Source organism: Chinchilla lanigera, unplaced genomic scaffold (assembly GCF_000276665.1).
Source record: "Chinchilla lanigera isolate Chin_1 unplaced genomic scaffold, ChiLan1.0 scaffold00049, whole genome shotgun sequence".
Lineage (NCBI taxonomy): Eukaryota > Metazoa > Chordata > Mammalia > Rodentia > Chinchillidae > Chinchilla > Chinchilla lanigera.
The window spans coordinates 17,833,507-17,855,637 of record NW_004955450.1 but is presented as its reverse complement, the minus strand read 5'-3'; the positions used below and the strand labels follow the sequence as shown (position 1 = coordinate 17,855,637).

The 22,131-nt window shown below is 36.0% G+C and overlaps 1 protein-coding gene across 1 annotated transcript in view; it reads right to left on the bottom strand.

Moving 5' to 3' along the window:
• Window positions 1-3,480: 3,480 nt before the first annotated feature.
• Window positions 3,481-22,131, bottom strand: part of Mns1 (meiosis-specific nuclear structural 1) — a 32,346-nt gene continuing 13,695 nt past the window's right edge. Inside the window, exons 4-10 of the mRNA XM_005393865.2 lie at window positions 17,969-18,071; window positions 15,040-15,269; window positions 14,273-14,489; window positions 14,072-14,179; window positions 8,662-8,919; window positions 5,740-5,865; window positions 3,481-3,968 (exon numbers count right to left, since the gene is read on the bottom strand). Coding sequence (XP_005393922.1) covers window positions 3,876-3,968; window positions 5,740-5,865; window positions 8,662-8,919; window positions 14,072-14,179; window positions 14,273-14,489; window positions 15,040-15,269; window positions 17,969-18,071 — 1,135 coding nt within the window. The 3' untranslated portion in view covers window positions 3,481-3,875. The remainder of the gene's footprint in view (window positions 3,969-5,739; window positions 5,866-8,661; window positions 8,920-14,071; window positions 14,180-14,272; window positions 14,490-15,039; window positions 15,270-17,968; window positions 18,072-22,131) is intronic.

Below are 22,131 nucleotides of genomic sequence, written 5' to 3'. Positions count from 1 at the left end.
TAATAGCCTTTGCTATTGGTATATCTGGTGTTTGGTTTAGTTTTGGGTAGAGTTGGAGAAGGGAGTTTATTCCTATCTAGGAACTCAAGGTTCCCTGGCTATGAATTTTGCACAAAGGGAGGATAAAGGCTTTCCTCTTATGGGTGCTTTATAGCTAGGCTCTATTTTTAAGTGTTTAGCTGTGTGATGATTAGACTTGCATTTCATTAACCAGTTTTTGATTTTGTGGAGGAGAAATGATAGAATGAACAAATATCAAATGAACTTAGAAACCACAAATGTGCAATGAAGCTAAAGAATACAATCCAGAGATCACAAACTCATGTCTAGAGTAAGTCAACAAAACAAGGATGTGGGAAATTTAAGGACTAGTAAGATATATTTTGTTGTTAATATCATCTAGTAGTGTTACATAATGGTAACAGGAAAAAAAAAAACAAGGAAAAGGATAAATAAAGTGTAGGGCTGCGGATATAGCTCAGCGGCACAAGTGCCTGTTTAAGCACAAGGTCCTGAGTTTGATTCCCAGCACTCCCCCAAAAAAGTATAGAGATTAGAGTAAGAAAGAAAATAAGGAAACAAATTGAAAGAGAGAGAAAGGTAGACCTAATTAAAAAAATAAAACAAAGTCAACTTAAAAAGGGGAAACAAGAAAATCGGTGATAAAATTCCCGACTTCACATGCATACCAGTTTTTGATTTTGAGAAGAGATTTAGTACTAGCCAGAAGGATCTGCTGTACCTTCTAACCAAAGTATAGCCTTCAGAGTCACAGGGATCTTGTAGTCAGGGTTTGCAAGGGAATAGATTTAATACAGGACACATAATTTATAGGTTTATTTTTATGTTTACCCAAAAAGTCAAATGCAGAAGAGTGCAAAAGAAGAGAAGAAAAAACAATTTAGCTCAGAAGAAAGCAGAAAAAAAATACTACATATTTGTAGATGAGTATTTTGCGTCCACAGCCTACAGTCTTTAAGTCAAGTCACATTCTTCTCTGCCCATTTATAGGCTGTGGGTTTGAGTAGAGAGCCCTCTGTTGGAAGGGTCCCCCAGGTGTAAGTCCCTGTCCTTGGCAACTGTCCAAGTTGAGACCTGGGCCCAGGGAGGGAGGGTATGGAACACTGAACTCTGGGCTGAGACTCAAGTGGGCCTGAAATGCCTAGTGTAGATTTGAGCTGGTTGAAGACCAGCACCGGATACCAGGTGGAGAATCCAGTGGCTGTGGGACCAGCTCGAAATACCAGATGGAGGCTTGTGCAGACCTGAGGTACACAGTAGAGACTCAGGTGTGCCCGGGGCTGATATAAGGAGATTCCAGTGGGCCCAAAGAAGGTGCTTGGTGCTGGGTAGAGTCTCACATGGGCTGGTGCACCAGGCAGACCAGGTCAAGCTTTAACCAGTACTCACAGCCAGGCAGAACTCCAGCGAGCATGGGAATGGCTTAATGCACCGAGTGGAGACTTGGGTGGTTCTGGGCTACTCAGCTGAGACCTAGATGTGCCTGGGACTATGGCAAAGTGCAAGATGGAGACTCCAGTGTGGCCAGGGAGGGGTGAGACGCCTGGTGCTGGGTGGAGCTCTGGCAGGCGTGGCGTACTGGAGAGAGACTCACGTGGGCCTGGGGCTCGCCATGGAGACCAAGCTGCACAGGACTAGTGCTGGGTGCCAGACAGAGTCCTTGGCAGGTCTAGGGATGACGTGAGGCACAGAGCACTGAGTGGGGACTCAGGCAATCTCTGGATGCCAGGCACAGACTCAAATGGCCCAGTGTCAACTCTGAGTCTCAGATGGAGGTCCTGGAGAGCGTGCGACAAACTTGAGGTGCCCAGTGGTGACTTCGACAACCTCAGGGCACTCACTGGGACTAAAATGTGCCCAGTACTGACGCAGAGTAACAAATGGTGACTCCCGGCACAGGCAGCTCTGTGGGAGCTTATAGTACACTTGTTTATCCTCTTGCTTCCCGAGCTGGGTGGGAGGGGAGGAAGCCTCCCCTGCCCTTAGTGAGCACTGGCATGGATGCTGCAGGGTTGCAGCTTCCTCAGTATTTGCAGAAGGGATGAGGGGCAAAGGGCTTGTATATCCCCATGTCTATCCTGGCAGACTGGTCTCTGCAGCACTCTTTGGGTCTCTCTGGCTATTTGGTAAGTTCTCCAGACGGCTGTTCCTGGGGTGGGTGACAGTGGGAGCCCTGGGGACCACTTCCCCCTGCCTTCTTGTAACTTTAAAGAGAGTAGTAGGGGCTGGGGATTTAGCTCAGCGGCAAAGCGCCTGCCTGGCAAGCGCAAGGTTGTGAGTTCGGTTCCCGGTACCGGCGAAAAACCAAAAAAAATAAAATAAAATAAAATAAAGAGAGTAGTAAAAGAAAAAAAAGAACAATAGTAGCATACCAGCATCACAAAAAACCAAAACAAAGCAAGAACATTAAAAGTGATAAACAAAATGACAAACAAAAACAAAACAAAATGGGTTTCAAAACAAAATGACAGGAATTAACAGTGGTCGTTATATTACATATTGTTATCTTCAACTATGTCACTAAGATTACAAGATGTAAGAATGAGAGACTGTTCAAACCATTAATGAGAATAAGAAAATAATTATTAGATAAAACATCAGAGATAATACACATTTTCACTAGAGAAAATGGTAGGAATTTACCAGTGGTTGTTCCATTGCATATTGTGGTCTTCAAATCAGTTGCTCAGATTATAAGCATGCAAAATTGGTCAGAACATAAAAAATTTTAAGCATTAATTGTGCCTTTCAGTATACTATCAGACATCAGCAGTACAGTTATCCCATATATATATATACATATATAGCCTTCCTTCTTTCTTTTTTCTTCATACACTCAGCCCAGTTGTTCCGTCCTTTGAGCCTCTATTGTATCATCTATTGTACATTTTGAGTTTTACTTACTCTTTCAGGTTCCTACACCAGGGAAACAATATGATGTTTACACATGTGGGTCCAATTTATTTCACTTCCGAGTATGGTCTCTAGTTGGATCCATTTACCTACAAAAGCCTCGAGTTTATTTTTTTATAGCTGAGTAATATTCCATTGTATAAAAATACCACATCTTTCTTATCCATTCCTCACATCATGGACATTTGAGTTGTTTCCAAGATTTAGCTATAACAAATTGTGCTGCTATAAACATGGGTGCACATATATCGCTGTAGTATGATGTTTTTAATTCTTCTGGGAAAATACCCAGAAGGCACTTCCCCTTTTTTTAACTGCTAACCCAGATGTACGTATCTCTTCTCTCAAATTGATCTTCTGCATCAAGGTGTATGTCCCTCCCTGGCTGCCAGTTTCCTGGGCTTTTAGTTAATCTTCTCTGAGCCCCACATGACTCCTCTAGCCAAGATGAATCCCCATTCAAAAATGTGCTTTAAGACCAAATTCTCAGTATTTCCCTGGCCAAACTAAGGAAGTAAAGTTCTCAAACATAGAGACAGAGAACACTTCACTGTGGCCCAAAGCCTTTATAAGTCAACATGAATAGATTTTCTTCAGGATGGGGTACAGAAAGGTCTCTGGACAATAAAGGACGTAGTAAAAAATTGGCCTCCTAGATTGGGCCTATACTTACATATAGAGAGACTGTTATAACACGGGGTGATGTTATAAAATTGAGACCTTCAAATTATCAGTACAATAATAAAAACAATTTTGCAGATAAAGACATTCAGCTGTTTAATTTTTATCTGGCAATTTTTTATGAATTATGAAATAAGGTGATGTTTTAGAAAATTCCAGTAACACAGTGGATTCCTACTGTCACTAAATTATAAAACAAAAGTTACACTGACATCTAGTGGTTACGTACGAAAGCACCCAGGTTTTACCAAATCTTGTTATCACTTCTCTTCACAAATTTCATTCCTTTTCTGATACACTTTCCTAAACTCTTCACCAAGCATATCAACATCATCTTCTGTTTTAAATACTCCCTAGGAGAAAGATATTTCATGGGTTACTTGTAAATGTCAGAATATTTCACAAAATGCTTTTGAGACTAACAAATACACAGACATGAGGTAGCAAAAATCATCCAAGATAAATCTATTCAATAGCATTTAATCTATTCAATAGCATTTAAATAAAAATCAGGATTTCCCAAAGTTATCAGCTCCAGGGCAGGAACTTATGATAGGAATCTGGGCTCATCTACTTTACAATTATAGATACTACTGCTTGGATTGCCTGGAAGCATAGGAATTGAATTTATTTGGTACTGTTCCTTTAAAACAGCTCTGTAATATGATATGAGAAAGGTTAGAGGGTAAGAAACTGAGCTTTAGTGGATTCATGTGTGGACATGTCCTTCTTGCCTCAGTTGTATGGTTAATCAGTAAATATTCAACCTGGCATCAAAGAATGCAGGTTTGGAGTTAAACTTTTTAAATAGCGCTTTGAAATTTTTCACTCTTCCATTTATTTTACTCTTCCTACACAGTATACAGCAAAAGGTTCTTCAAAATTAAGTTAAACATAATATTTATCTTGAACTCTACAAGATTAAAAGGCAATTAGTCATTCAGGGACACTGGATAAAGAGATATCAGATTTACTATGTCCTCCTGCCTGCACAGCTGTTTTCCCCACAAAAAAATGCTGAAACCAAAGACTCTCCTAGAATTTATAATCTATTTTATGAGATTTATTGGTCACATATGGATTTTATCATTATTTTCATTCATTAATTCTATCTAGCCAATTAGAATATAAGGTTGTATGGCCTGACAATTATCACTCATATATTTCTTCTTCTCCTTCCTTAGTACTGGCCTAAACACAAGGTTTTCAAATTAAAAAACTAAACAGCATGATTTCTATATTTGAATAATGATAACTTTATTTACATGAGTCTAGATGATTATGTGACTATGAAAGTCATTTTATTAATAGTAACAATGTATCTCAGATAAACAGAAAAACACACTATTATTTGGAATTATAGTCAAACATCAGGCTGCGAATAACTAAATCTGTGTGTATTCTGCAAGATGAGAGAACATTTCTAAGACATTTTAACTTGATAAATGAGTGATGTCTTACAATACTAGTATGGCAGGCTGAATGTCATGTGATCACAACTAGTTCATCTTTCTCTCTTGCTACTCTGATATACAAGTGCTTTGGATTACAAGCACAATGAATTACTCTCACAAGCCAAGGTTTCACTGCACTTTTTAAAAGTGAGACTACCTAGTACCTATCATAACCTTCAGTTCAAGCATGCACTGCTCATTGGTGTCTGCATTTACGTTTTCATGTAGGTATTATCTTTGGTATACAAAGTATAATGGTTGTAGGATAGCTTATTTTTAGATACATGCTGAAGAGGGAGAAAAGAATCTCTAAAATATAATTGTAACACTTCAATATATACCTCAATGTGTCAAGACTGACTCTCTTATTTTAGAGATGTTCAAATGTGCTTAGCAAGATTTAAAGCCTAGCCAAGATCCCACTGCTGCCCATAACAGAGCAAGAAGTGTTCGACAGCTACACCCTCTAATATCCTAATGTCATGTCCTTTCCACTATTCAAGGACATGAAGATTACCTTGAGATAAATTTCACTTACTTTAGGAGCTGGGGATTTAGCTCAGCGGCAAAGCGCCTGCCTGGCAAGCACAAGGTTGTGAGTTCGGTTCCTGGTACCGGAGAAAAACCAAACAAAAAAACAAACAAACAAACAAAAAAAAAATTCACTTACTTTAGGGAGATATCCTAGTAATTTTGTAGCATGTGCTTTTAGAAGTTTTAGTCTTTCTTCTTCAATAATTGCATTGATACGCCCTTGTCTTTTTTGCTGCAACTGCCATTCTTCCAGTTCACGTTGCTAAAAATGTAAATCAAATTTTACTGACTGTTACAAAATATATTAACCTTTTGGGAAGTTTTCAAATAAAACTATTTTGCAATAAATTACATTATAAAATTGATGATTTATGACACTAAGTTCAAAAGATACTGGTGTGCATATATATTTTATATATATGTATACACATATCTATAGATCTCTTACCATTACTTTAACTGTAAGAACAATAATTATGACTGACTTTTTAAGGTGCTTTATAGATACTATCTCCCTTAAATGCTAGAGTTAGACCACAATTGGTTTATATCAAGACTAAGAAACAGATTTTTATCCTCTAAGAATTCACTGAGGTTTACCAGAAGGATATGATGAGATTAAAAAGAGCACTATAATGTGGCAGAAGGACTACAGTTACACGCACACCAGTGAGAAGACACTTTTGGTAGTTGTTGGGAGTACTAGTGAATGCCTGAGCAGTTACAAAGAAGAGAAGCTGGATTTAAGAGATCACTGAGTAATCAGCAGGATCTGGCGGCTGATTGAAAGTCTTTCTATGAGAAAGAAAAACTCCAGGAATGATTCCAGGGTGATGGATCTGGGTGACTAAGTGATTACATTCTTTAACCAAGATTCAGGCTACAAGAATTAGAAAGTATTTGTCTGATTCTGTTTACCTCTGGAGACCTAACTTGCAAAGCATCTCAAGATTTCACACCGTATCTATATCTTTATATGCTACTGAATTCCAGATAAAAATTTCTAAGAAAACACAGCCTAAACTTCACTCTTCTGTTTGCCCTCAAGGTGTTTTTAACTTGCATTTCTCTTTTAAACTCATCTTGCCTAAAATGGAAGTTGCTATATCTTTTAACTCCAAGTCAAAATATACTGTAATAGCATTTGTGTTGTTTGAGTTTATCATATTTGGAACCTTGGAATAATTTTGACTCCTTCCTTCACTCTATCCTATATGAAAAAAAGAATCATATAATTCTTATACATTCCTTCTTTAAAAATATTTTTCTTTTTCTTTCCTCCTATTGTTCTTTTTATTGCCTATTCTAGGTCATTGCTCCACTCTTGAATTACTATTTTTCTCTTACTGATGATCATATTATATGTCAGTCCCCACTGTATTTTGTCTAACCCTCTGCGCACCACTCGAGTTTCTCCATGTAGTATGTTGCCACGTGCTGCCAATGAAGAATAGCTTTTCCTGTCTGTTTTCACTCTTGCGTATTTCCAGGTAAACCCCAAAGTTCACTACAAGTGTAGTTCACAACTAGTAAATTGTGCACTACCAAAGTCTATCAGTGTTTACAGTGTACATTTAATAATGCATTCTTACTATATCTTGGAGTTTTACATATAACCCAGTCCACTGGATATCTGTTTATACTCTATTTTCTGCACTAGATCAGAAGTCACCAGACATTTGTTTTGGTTCCCTTCCCAACACATACAAAAATATCTAGCAGGTGAGAATCTGTTGATTCTAAGTAGCCTGAGAATCTATTTTAGTCTACTTGTGAAGAGAGAGATTAGCATTCTGATATTAATTAACTTAATGATCCCAGTTCTGCTACTTATTTACCCAGAACTTTGGGCAATAAATACGATATTTCTTTTATACCTTAGCTTCTATATCTTTAAAATGAGATGGTAATAGCACCTACATCAAAGGGTTGAAAGTTAAAAGAAGTTATTCCTTTGTTTACAATGAGATTAGAATGAATGACATACATAAGTGCTCAAAAAAGTTACTGTTACTACCATTTTTATTATTTATATTTATTATATGCCTAAAAAATTCTTCTTCTCATATTTAAAGCTCTTTATCTTTTCAAAGCACTTTCACACTTGGTTCTTCACACAATCCAGAAACATACATTATATAAATATTACTTTGGTTTCATCAATGAACATATACAAATAAATCAGTGTCCAACGTCACAAAGCTAGTTCCCTCTCCAACTCCTAAACCAACATTTCTAAATAGAAATCTTTGCCTTTGGCCTCAAAATCAATATAGGCGAACAGAATTATTTACCCTCTTGAAGTCTATTTTTCCTTCTACATACTCTTCCTCCAGGATAGCACTCACTTGTTAAAGACGAAAGAAACAGTATTATTTATTGGTAGTAGTAGTCTCACAAGACTTCTCTCACCTCTCTAGATGTAACTGCTCAACAAGCACTATCAATTCTGTATCATTAACATCTCTCAGGGTCCTCTGTACACACACATGGGTTTTATCTCTTACCGCTACAATTTAATAGCTTCCTACTGGTCTCCCTGTCTCCGGTCTAACTCCCATACATTTGCTCTCAACGTTGCTACTTGAATCATCTTCCAGTAAGAAGATCTTAGCATATAGCTTTCCTAATTATTTTGTGGCTCCCACTGGACAAAGCCCACCTTCTTAAAACAGCATGCAGAGAATTCACACTCTGTCATTTCTCTATGTCACAGCAACACATCCATACCTGTGTACTTATAATCACATGCATAACATATCTTTATAATTAACTTTTATATCTGTTCTTAGACAAGATCATAAATTCACAAATGACATATGGACTTGGTTCTATTTACCTTTATGTTTGCAACACCAACCAGTGTTTTAGAACATAAAAAGCATTAACAAATAGATTTGAGATGCTTTCGGAAATGATTAGTCAGAAAATGTATATATTATGTGATTGATAAACAGATCTCTGTCATTGTCTGGCACATAAAAGTTCTCAGTTAACGTTCAGTTGAAGAATGGATGAGCCAGTTATTGTTCAATGATGCCAAAAACACTTTTCTTACCTTGTCGGCAAGGAACTGGTTACGACGCTCTTCAATAAGTTTCTCCACAGCCCTTCTGTGTTCCAGCTGCTTCATCCTTTGTTTCTGAGCGTTCATTAATTCTATCCGATCATCTTCAGCAAGTTTAGCTAGCATGGTTTTCCTAAAGATTTCCTCTTCTTCTTTTGCAGCCTGCTGTATTAGTTCTTTCAAGGCCATTTGTTCCTCAAAATCTTGCTTCATCTCATTTTGCCTTCTCAATTTCTCTTCTGCTTCTTCCTAAACAGTAATATAGCTAAAAGTTAACCATTTATTTGCAACAATTTACAAAGAAAAAATGAGCTAGTTTAGGTAAACTTCCTATTCCACTATGAAAAAAACCAAAGTAAAAACTTACACCTTTTCATAACCCTTTGTCCTACCCTTTTAAAACTACTTGAATATAGCAGCTGTACTTTTGGATTGCCTTGTATTATTTAAAAAATTTTAAATTATATGTATTTACCACCTTTGCTTTACTCTTAATTAACATGAAACTATGTCAACAGAGTTAATATGAAAACATTTTGCACATCTGATTTTATTAATCTGTCATCTGTAATATTTGTACCAACTGTGAATCATTCTAGAATCTTGCCTGAAAGTTGTCCAGACTAGTATTTCTAGTTTACAACTTCCTTCCTGTATGAATTCCAAGCTGCATTTAGCCATCTCTAGTTATCTAATATGACTCTGAAATTTCATAAAATTTAAATAATCTAGCAATAACAATTAGAAGTTTTTCAGGAAACTCAAATTTACTTGAACCACTTAAAGTCCTCTCCTGCAACCTTTATTTTCTGAACACATGGAAAATTTCAAAAACATGAAAAAATAAAGATTTTGACAATAATCACCCACTTGCCTAACACCTAAACTCTATGAATTACATTTTTACTATTCTTATTTCATTATCTATCAGTTTAATTAAGATTGAAGTGAATTCTAAGCCCTTCCCTTTTTTAATCTAACCAACCCTGCCCAATTCTAACACAAGCTTCAGGCACGTCACTATTCTCAAGGCATCCAAAATGTGCCTTAATACCTGTATGGGTTAGGCTTCTCACAGGTAACAGAGACCCAGGGATTTACTACAGGCCAGTTGGTGCATGAGGAACCCCGAAATGGCCAAGACACTTTAGTGCTGCCTCATCACTTAAACCCCATGATGGCAATGGTACGAAAGCAACCCCAAAAGATCTGCCATTCCTGTATGTAGCTACCATTTCATTTTGTTCACTGGTATCTTCACACCTTGAAGGGGGAAAGACAACTGTGGGAAATAACATATGTCACCTGACGAACATAAGCTAAAAGAAAAAAATGTAGCTTTGACTGTAGAGTAAATCCCCAACTTACAAACATTTGAGTCACAAACTTTCACAGTACAGTGCGAACTTTCCCAGGTGTACTGTACAAGACTGACTTTGTCAGAGTTAGGAGCAAATCCAAGTTACTAACTTTCTCCTGGAACAGAACTCACTCATAAGTTGGGGAGCTACTGTATAGTCTTTATGTTTGTAAAAGGGGAGGGGAGGCAGTGGGTAACAGAGTTAGCTGTTCAGCCTGTGCTACACTGAGTATTCCACCGCGTCTTCACTATCCCCTTTCAAATCCCATGTCCTCTGCAAAGTCTCCTCCAAACACATTAATATTCTCAGTTTTTTCTGGCCTCTTAACTGGTCATTTAATTTCTCCATCACAATTTTATTTCATACATACTTGCCTTATTTCATACATACTTGCCTTATTTCCTCACTGACATAAATTCCTAGAGGACATATCCTTTTTTCATTTTGGGATGCCGGGCATACAGTATTTATAATATATGTTTTGTGTTTATTTGTCATGTATTATATAGAAGTCTGAAGGCTCCCTGAGAGTTATTTTTGGATTCCATTGGAAGGTACTGGAAGTTTATCACCATACCTTGCACATAGAAATTTATTATGTTTTGTACTAAATTTAACGTTGTCATATTGTTATGTCCTGAAATCCATCTTCCACCCAAATTTCTAATTAAATTCAATAGTGACCACTTTGTTCTAAAACACAGGGAAATGTTTAGGAAAACAAAGTATCTTTCCAATACAAAAGTATCTGAGTACTTTGATAGGTCTGGATCAGGACCTATCATGTGAGCTATGGAATCCATCATTTCCTATGCTCTAAAATCCATCCTGTTGCTTTGCCAATAGCTGTTCACTGAAACTCTGACATAATTTGCTGTAAACTACTCTGGAAGCTTTGAGGTGATCTCTTATTCCAAGTTCCATTCTAGAAGCACAGCCTTAAATGAAGCCTTGTGTATGGTATTTTATTGGGGAGGAGAATACCACAGGAAACAGCTGTGAGGAACAAGCAGACTCAAACAGGAAAGGAAAAAAGCTAATAGGAGGGCATAACACTGAGCAGGTTACCACTCTGGACAAACAACCAAGGCTCAGTCCTGCCAGGACCTTGTGAGGAAAGCATGGCGTGCCTGCCAGGACTTTCCCAGGGAAGGACAGAAAGAAGCCAAGAGTCCAGGTGGTTCGAGGGTGCAAGTGGCAGAGGATATTAACTCCCTGCACCCCACCCACACCCCAATTCTGGGAAGCTGTCAGTAAGCAGTCAGTCTACGGGCTCACAAAAGACTGAGAGAGTGTGAGGCAGAGTACGGGGGCCTCTGGTTATAGGAAATAGTCTTAACAATCTTATTTTGTCTGATTTTTCAACATTTTAAAAAAGTACTACATTTTACCCTTTATAGGCCATTTTTTCTATTTTTTTTTCTTTCTTATGTCTTTCTAAGCATAGAATGTTTTTGTTTTCTCTCCAGTATTAAGCAACTGGATTAATTAATGCTACTGTTTTCCTGATTTTTATTAATTTCTACTTGTAATCTATATTCTACATTCTTTTTTATACTTGAATTTGTATTCCTTTGCCAATTTATTAAGTTGACTGCCTAATTTTTCCAGTATTTCTTGATAATTAATTGCCCCAGAGATCAGTTTTATAAAATCTCATTAATTTTAATATATAGTTATCTCATCCTCTACACAGTTGTAAGTTTTTCTTCAACCAATAATAACCAAGAAGGACGTTTTTAGATTTTTAGTTAGTTGGATAAAATATTGCTTGCTGATTTCTTGCAGTAGGTTAAATATCTTTTCTCTTTTTATAATGCTGATAAATTTCTTTCAGATTTCTAATAGCTTTTATTTATTTATTTATTTATTGGTATTTCTCCGGTACCGGGAACCGAACTCACGACCTTGCGCTTGCCAGGCAGGCGCTTTGCCGCTGAGCTAAATCCCCAGCCCCCAGCTTTTAAAATTATACATTTCAATGCTATATGTAAGGTTAAATGTTAATTCTGTTAGATCTCCACTATCAATTGTACCTTTTATGCATAATACTTAGGGTTTGTTTAGTGGTCCACTTATCTGGTAGGTAACTCCCTACCTGCTTCCTATTTATTCATATACACCTGCTAGCCTTCCTTTATCATTTATTGTTAACTTTTGGGGGGTAATTTGATATTAGATAGATATAAGAACACATTAAGATATCTCTAAAAACATCTATGCATATTTTTCTTATACTAAACATAACAATAGTACTCGTGACAATTTATTATATGCATTGCTATTCATATATCTGGTTTGTACAAAAAAGCTATTCAAATCTCTTGCTCACACAACAAGACTAGTTTTTTATGTTAAGTGTTCTTTATATATTCTGCCTAAAAGTTCTTGAGCATTTATCCCCAAAAAATGAAAAGTTGTTTATACAGAAATCTGAAGATTTACAGATTTATTTATAAGAACCAGAACTTAGATTTCCTTTAATGGGTGAATGGTCAAATAAACTAGTATATATACACCAATGAAATAATACTCATGAATAAAAAGGAACAAAATACTGATACAAGCAATAACTTCAATGAATTTCCAGGGAATTACATTTAGTGGAAACAGTAGATCTCAAAAGATTACACATTGTTTCATCCCATTTATATAACATTCCTGAGTTATTTTTTAAAATTAAGATGATAGTAAAGGTTTATCCATTCTTTGATATATGTCAGTACTTCATTCTTTTTGTGGCTGAATAATTTTGCTAATACATTCTTCAGTTGGACACTTTGGCTGTTTTCACTTTTTAGCTATTATGACTCTTACATGAAGATTTATTTACAGATTTTGTATAGACATAAGATCATTAATTTTTAACCCTTCTTCCTTTCCAAAATATATGTATTTAAAAGATACAATCTTCCTATTAAGCGCTGATTTAGCTGCATTTCATATATTTTGCTATACTCTTCTTTTATGATCTTTAAGCCTGAAATACTTAATTTTCACCATGATGTTTTCCTTTGTTCATTGTTTACTAAGAATTTTTTTTTTAATTACAGTCTTTAAGGATTTTGAAGGTACATTTTCATCCCGATTACTAATTAGTTGCCCTACAGTCAAAAAACCTATTTGGTATGGATTTAAAGCCTTGAAAATTATTGAGATTTACTTTACATCTAGGATATGATCTGTCTTTGTGAATGTCACATGTGTACTTAAATACAATTTCTAGTCTGCAGTTCTTGGGTACAGCATTCTCAAAATGTAAGGACAATTTTGTTTATACTGATATTCAGCACTATATCATATGGTTGTGACCACCTGGTCTCTATATGAATGACAAAAAAATATTAAAATCTACAACCCTGATTATGGATTTGCCTGTTTCTCTTTTCATCCTGTTACTTTGTTTCATGATGAAGCTTTATTTAGGTTTACATACTTTTAGGACTTTTACATCCATCAAATGAAGTTATTATGATAAAAAAATGCCTTGTCCCGAAGTTTACTTTGTTTCATTAACCCTCCACTCCAGCTCGTTTTAATTAGTGGTAACTTGGAGTTTTTTTTTTCCCCTCTTCCCTTTTTTTTTTTTTTTTTTTTTTTTTTTTCCCGGTACCGGGGATCGAACTCACAGCCTTGTGCTTGCCGGGCAGGCGCTGTGCCACTGAGCTAAATCCCCAGCCCCCCACCTCTTCACTTTTAAACTGTGTGTCATATTTAAACTGTGGTGACTATACACAACATAGCTAACATCATGTTTTTTATGAAGCAGTTTGTAAACTGGGTCTGTCTTTTTTACTCATCTTGAAAATATCAATAATTTTCAAGGCTTTAAATCCAGACCAAATAGGTTTTCTGATTATAGGGCAACTAATTAGAAATCGAGATGAAAATGTACCTTCAAAATCCTTACCTGTTCTTTTAGCTGGAGTGTTTATACCATCTTACATACAACGTAATAAACAAAAACATGTTCACATCTATCTTTCTACCACTTTGCCTCAAAATTATATTAATTGTTCTTTGAAATTTCTGAAACTTACTTTTATTTTCCTCTTATAAACTTCAGCTGCTTCTTCCTGGTATAATTCTTGTCGCACTTGTTCCAAATCTTCACGCTGTTGCAGAATTTCTTCCAATTTCTGAATCAGCTGATAAATTGAAAAAAACAATTTATAGGACCCAAGCTTTGTAACCAGTATTTTAGAATTTTACCAGTGTTAAGGAAGAGTTTATTTTAATACCATGTTTTGAAGCTGCAGTCTTTTCCCCTCAGTTTCTTGAACTTTTGCCATCCTTTCTTCTTCTCTCTGTTGCTGCATGTTGGCAAACTCCAGGATTTTCCGGTTTTCCTCTTCCATCTCCTCACGCTTCTTTTTTCTCCACAGAGCCTGCTCTTTCTGAAACTCTTCAATGTACTTCCGAGTTGCATTCATTTTTTCTAACTTTTGTTGTCTTTCCCTAAAAAACAATAGTGATACAGTTTTATAGTAACAGTAATAACAACAAAATAATTTCCTTCTCTTGGTAATAATATGGGGGAAAACACCCTTCCTATATATACTTTATTCATTTATTAAAGCAACAAACATTTTGAATGCCTTCTATGTGCCACTAAATATAATGTCAGGTATGACTTTTCTCTGGGAAAACACTACTATGCTTCTCTTCTAACCCACTAATCAAGTTTCATGCATTATCATTTCAGAAAGACTACAAGCTGTTGACATAAGCCTTGCGGTACTCTACACTTAAGCTGACTACCAAGAAAATTCATCAGACTATGACACAGGTATATTTAAGAAAAGGGTTGAAGTCATTCCATCAAGCATTTATTATCAGGTAATTTATTAATCATCATGCTGACAAGATGAAGAACTGGCCTCAAATTTATGTGACCATAACTAATAGATATGTATCAGTCGCTGTCCTGTTTCTCACCTCTTTACAACAAACCCATGACCAATGTAAAGGAAATGTTTAGCCATTTGAAAAAATGGGATAAACTTACAACTGATCTTCTTCATATATTTTCCTAACGATTTCATCAACCATCAGCTTTTCTTTCAGCAACTGCTCATAAGCTTCCTGCTTTCTCTTTTCTTGTTCTTCAAGTTGTTTCTCTAAGTCAAGATAGTACTGTGCTTTCTCTTTGCTCCGTTTGTCTTCTAGAGCACTTTCCTCCTTCATCACTCTCTCGTGCTCTTCCATCATGGTTTTGGCTATTTCAGCATCACGTTTCTGATATTAAAACAAAATTTATCTTTCCATTTTCAAATGTGAAAAAAGTATGACGGATTATTTTAAATAGACCAACTGGACATTTTAAAGCCTGTTCTAGAAACAAAAGCAAAAGTAAATCACGGTGACCTGAAGAATGTGAAGGAGTCAGACGCTGGAGAGGGGAGGCTTTCCTGTTCCTTTCGGAAGCTCTCTCAGGGCAAAATCTGACAAGGATGATTCATGAATTCACATTGGGAAACGAGAAGTGAAATTATAAGTACTTCATTAGTAACTGTTTAACTCAAAAGTTTAATCATCTTTTTCTTCTATTTACAAGTTGATCTTGGTAATTTTCTTAGTTTTTAGCTCCAGTGTTTATCAATTGCTATTGGGTATAAAGATGGTCTGAGGTCTTTCGTACAAGTCTGCTATTAAATGACTATGGGCAACTCAAGTTTTCTTCCAGCCAACCTTCCTTTCTCGCCATGAACCTTTAAGTTTGCCCCTTCTCAGTTATCAAGGGCCTTGCATAATCACTTTAACGTAAAAGGGACACATATGTGTCTGTACCTGTTTCTCACAGTCTTTAACTCATTCATTCAGAACCATTCCTGCGGAGTTAAGAGACAAACCTTTTCTTGGATGCGTTAAGCTCCTTAATTCTTTTGAGTGTTATGAAATAATTTAACAAAATAAATTGTAAATGAAATATACTGGAACAACTTTTTAAATTATCATTTGCCTTCATGACCATGTCCCAAAGGCAGGAATAGTTCTGCAGTATCAAATATAAAGAAGAAACAGGTTAAAATATTAAAAGATAAATGTCATTCTCGATATAATTGATGCCTATAAAACAAACACAAATATGACACAATTTTCTTTTTTTGCATATGTTATACTAACTTCTTTTAAAAAATATGAAATGACATAACTTTTATGTATGCATAATTACATATGCACACATTAGAAATTACATTAGAAATGCAATGTTCTCAATTTACAGACAAGAAAATCAAGGCTTATGGAAACTGAGCCAAACTACTACCTAGATATCCTGACACCTGGTTAAGGCCTACAAATATCTGGCTTTAACTGTGTACATCAATTATGATTTGGAAATATCATTCTAAATTCTTTTAGAAGTCAGAGTAAAATGTCTGCAATGACCTTGAATAACTTTAACAATCAGAAATATTAGAACTAAAAACCACTCGTCAAATTGTGTTCTATTTTGGTTATTCAAAGGATAGACCTTATATGCCTTGGGATTTCAACCACCTGCCACAACTAATGCTGTTATCATTAACAGTATGCTATGGACCCTCTAGACATTTTCTATAGTACAACAAATGTATGCATACATAACACATATGTGCTTCTTACATCTTGTGCCTATTCTTAAAAATGCTCACATTGCACTGCATGGGTTAACTATTATACCATTTCTAACTTGTATACGTGTATACACAAAATATACACACACATATACATACAATTGTCTGGTCTTTGTGTATGACAATGAGGCCAAAAGGATGACATATACTCTATAGTTAAGTGTTAACTGAATAAACCCGATTATATATTTACATTGTGTAACAGTACTAGTCAGTATGTCTGAGATTCCTTTGCCCAAGAGCAATCCCTCAAAGTGGTAGCATATCAGGAATTAGAAAAGGGGAAAAAAACAAAGAAAAACCTGAGTCCCTTTTTAAAAATGGGAAACTTTCCTACATATGAGGTATAACTGAAATATAATGGTGAATGTTTACACTTAAGAAAATGTACTACAGTAAAAAAATGGCCATTAATTTCCTCTCACTTCAAATTTGCCTATCCCATTGTCTTGCTACTTTCTGAAGTGGTTCTACAAGTCTTTTGTGTTTTACAATGTTTGATAAAGAATATAGTGAACGTTGCTGCTGAGTATCACTTAATGGAAAGGCAGGTTTGTAAAAACATAACCATTTGTTCTCATCCACTGTATCCACTGGATCTGGCACCAGGCAACTTCTGGTTCTTCCCCAAAGTCAAAATGACCATGAAAGGTAAATACTTTGAATTGATTCAAGAAACTGAGGCAGCCACAAGAATGCAATTAAAAGGGCCGGGGATCTAGCTCAGCGGCACAAGCGCCTGCCTGGCAAGCGCAAGGTCCTGAGTTCAATTCCCGATACCAAAAAAAAAAGGAATGCAATTAAAGATACTTGTGAAAGAAAACTTTAACTTTTAAAAATTGTCATATTTTTCAAGTTGCCTCATAAAAGTATCAAATCATAAAACACTTTAAAAATTAAAAAAATTAATAACCTTTTAAAATACAGTCTTGTTAACAACTTACACTATTCTGTGTTATCAAAGAATAATCAGGTAGAGGCCATACCAATGTCGGGAGTTCTGTAGGCCTCTGAAAGACTTTACTATTAAATTGAGCAAGGTTCCATATGAATTTACTGAAGATTTTCGATACCCTCAGGTATATAAGTATTGGAGAAATCTAGCAGTGAGAATTCTTTACACAAAATTAGTTTTTAAAAATTTTCTAAGGGGCTGGGAATTTAGCTCAGCGGCAAAAAGCGCCTGCCTGGCATGCGCAAGGTTGTGAGTTCGGTTCCCGGTACTGGAGAAAAACCAAAAAAAAAAAAAAAAAAAAGAAACACTAAAAATTTTCTAAATGAAGCCCAAAACATAAAAAGCCTAATGACCAGAAACATTACCATTTGCTCGTACTTAATGGCATCCTTCTCTGCAATCTGGGCTGCCCTCTCTTTATTCATGTAAGCAGCTCTTAATTTCTTCTCTAATTCTCTGAGCTCAATACTGTGGAGGAAAAAAAAGACAAATTTAAATTTGAACTTCATAAGAAAAGTAAACTTCATAGAAAACTGAGTTTCTTCTATACTTTTAATTTTTTTCAGAAAGTATACAACTTTAGAGCCACAGAAGAAACAACTTAATTCATCATACTTAATGGATACTGTAGGGCACGAGGGGCTTAAATCTTCTGGTTGAGAAGATTACATTCATTTATTTGTTTATAACAATGTCACACTATCTTAACTCCTGTAGATTATAACAAGTCTTCACACTCTGAAGAAATCATCTCTAATTTTGGTCTTCTTAAAAAAAATTAGCATTTCTCAATACTTGCATTTCCATTTCCACTTTCGACTTGGCTTCTCAAGCTTCACCATAAACAAAACTGGCAGGGATTCTGATTAAAATTGCACTGAATTCATGAATCTATTTGGAGTGCAGAAGTTTTCATCTTCATCTTTGCTCTCCTCCTACATTCTCTCTGTAATCATTTCAGAAAGGAATTTGCTGATTGTTTCCTAATAAATTCCAACTGGCATATTTTCTAATGTAGTCATTTCAGAATAAAATTACTCTTACAAGAACAGCTTTAGCTACATCCTGAAAGTTCTTTTTTTAATCCCACAACTTTTTATTGTGAAAAAATACATATAATGGGGAAATTCCCATTTTAACTATTTCAAGTGTAAAATTCACTGATGTTAATTACATTCACAGTGTTCTGTAACCATCAACAATATTTCCAATACGTGAGTTCAGTTCCCGGTACCAGAGAAAAACCAAAAACAAACAAACAAACAAACAATATTTCCAATATTTTTTTCATCACCACAAACAGAAATGCCATATCCATTAAAACAACTACTCCCTATTCCATCCTTCCAGTGGCCCCTGGTAATTCCTAATCTACTTTCATATATCTGTTTGCCTAGTTCATGTAAGTGAAATTATACAGTATCCGTCCTGCTATGTCAGGCTTACTTGGTGTAACATGTTTTATATGTTCATTCAGGTTGTGGGCATGTACCAGAATTGCATTCCTTTCTGTACTGGGTGGCATTCCACTGTGTGTATCGCCATACCTGTTTACCTACTCACCCACTGCAACTCAGCGTCTTTTACTCTTTGACTAATGTAAACAATGCTGCACACAAGTATTCATTTCAGTCAAGTACTCAGTTCTTTTGTATATATACCTGGAAGTAAAATCCTTGTGTCCTATGATAACTATTTAACTTTTTCCACACTTTACATCCATACCAGCAACATTCACAGGTTCCAGTTTTCCATTTTCTTGGCCACACTTGTTACTTTCCACTTGCACCAACAGGTGCAAAGTGGTTTCTTGTGGAGGCTCTGATTTGTATTTCTCTAACCCTAATGATATTGAATATCTCTTGGTGTACTTGTTGCTCACTGTGTGTCTTCCTTAGGAAAATGTCCACTTAAAAGCCACACTCACTTTTTCTTTTTTTGGAGACAAAACCTCGCTATGCAGCTCAGGCTGGCCTTGAGCTCACTTTGTAGCCTAGGCTGGTCTCAAACTCACAATGATCCTCCTGCTTCAGCCTCCCAAATGCTGGGATTACAGGCGTGTGCCACCACACATGCTCACTTTTGAACTGTTTTTTTATTTTATTACTGAGTTGCAGCCATTCTTTATATATTCTGGATATTAAATCTTTATCAGAGATACAACTTGTTCTTCTTGCCCACGTGAGTTCTTGATAGGTGAAAGACAGATGAACACTATCAGTGTCAGCGCCCCTCAGAGGTGGTTAGAGCAGACATACACAAAAGGTGTGCTCTGCTTCCTCCTGAGCCAGGGACCAGAGTCAAACTCAGAAAGTGGGCTGCTATCCCCACGAGTGCTTCTGAGCTGCCACGGGGACCCAGAAGAGCCAGCAAAACCACTGCAAGTCTAAGTGGCCCTTTTCTTGATTCAGCATTTGGTGGGTTCCCGTCACCTTTAGACTTTATCCAGATTTCTTACAGAGCTGGTTCTTACAGATTCTCCTTGGTTGTTTTTATGTTTTGTTTTTGTCCTTGCTATTTTGCTGTTCATTTTAATGTTTCTCACAGGGGACAGAGGTGGAGAAGAACAGGGACCTTGAGCTGCCTATATTGCTATTTTGCTTACAACTTTTACCATGAGGTATTTGCATTACTATTGACTTGAAAGTATTTTCTTTGAGACAAGGCCTCACTCTGTAGTTCAGGCAGGACTTGAACTCACTTTGTAGCCCAGGCTAGCATCAAACTTGCAGCAATCCTCCTACCTCAGCCTCCCGAGTGCTGGCATCACAGGCATGTGCCACCACGCCCAGCTCTTGAAAATATTTTCTGATTTCAATTTTGATTACTTTTTGGCCCAAAAAAAGTATTTATTTTAGAAATATGTTTTTTAAATATTTAAACACATGAAGATTGTCTGTTGTTTTTGGTTTCTGATATCTAGTTTTAATTCCACTGTTGCCAGAGAACATAGTATGTATAAATTAAATCCTTCAACAATTTCTTGATAACTTTATTCTGGAGTAACGTATCACCTATTTTGGTAAATGGTTCAAATATGTTAACCGTAACAACTAATATAATTAAGTTTAAATTTACAACCTCAGTGTCTCCTTTCAATTTATCCTCTCTGTTACATTCACTTTTCTCTCCTTTTTGCTTCTTTGTTGGGGTACTACAGCTACCCGCAGTTCAGCTGGCTCACTATGAGGGTGCACAGGCCTCAGCATGTCACTGACATATTTAGAACACAGAGCAAAAGTGGCATAGGGAAAAGGCATGCGGGGTGATTCCAGAGGAAACCAGGTGCAAGCTTCCCAAAGACCTCTCCTGCCGGAGTCCTGCGGGGCGTGCTTGATGTACCCAGGAGCTGGGAGGACCTGTGTGAAATGGTGTCTGCCAAGGAAACTCACAAGGGACGCAGTGCTCGAGGTTTTTACTGGGGGCTGGTTATTCAGGTACCCTCTACCTAGCACATACTAAATTCCAGAATCACAGAAGGAAAGCAAAGCTCAAAGTAAGATGTACACTGTTTTCACAAACAGTTTAGGTACAAGGAGTCACTGTTAATTAGTTATTGTGGTATAAACTTAATCAAAATCCTAGTTTCTAGAGGCTGACCACGAAACAAATTTAAGAGATGAACTTTTTAAGACAGATTCTCAAGTCTGCTATGTTAATTACTTTCTGCACAGCCTCCTTTTGGAGTCATCATTTTCTATTATCACATTTTTACTCTATATAATTAATCTCCTAATCATGTACTCTTTTTGACATTTTCATGGTAAAGATTACATACAGCATGTTCTTTGTTTCAAGTCTGATGAAATCGGTCTATTATTTACTACACAATAAAAGATTCTTGCCAAATGTAGCTTCACTTATTTACTTTCAGTTTTGTTATTTTATAATTCTTTACATATTTTGAATACAAAGAAAGGTTACATTAGAAGTTTTGTACATGCAAACTCCCTTAAATTTACTACACATTTACCTCCTGTCATTCTGAACTTAGGCTTGTGATAGTTTTTTCTTCTTCTACCTGAACAATTTATAGTTTCTTTTAATGTGGAATTCTTACCGATCAATCCTGTTTTTATCTGAAAATGTTATTTTGTGTTCTTTTTTAATCCATTTCATCTATTTTTTATGAGTTAACAGTTTGATTATTGCTCTGAAACATAAAGAACTGGTATCAGCATTAATAAGAGAAAATTGTCTTTTTTTGAGCTGTTTTGTCTGAATCCAAATACAAATTATGTATGGGGTACCTGTTTTTGCTTCCACAAAGTTATATGCTTAAATACGTAATAAATGTACAGTGATACATATAAATAATGTAATTATGCAATGAATAATGTTATTAATTCTGCATTAATTATAATATAAAGTTAATTGGTTGTATAATTAATTATAATTATTGATTAGTGGCATCATTAAAAATAGGATTCCTTCAAATTATGTATGGGGTACCTGTTTTTGCTTCCACAAAGTTATATGCTTAAATACGTAATAAATGTATAGTGATACATATAAATAATGTAATTAT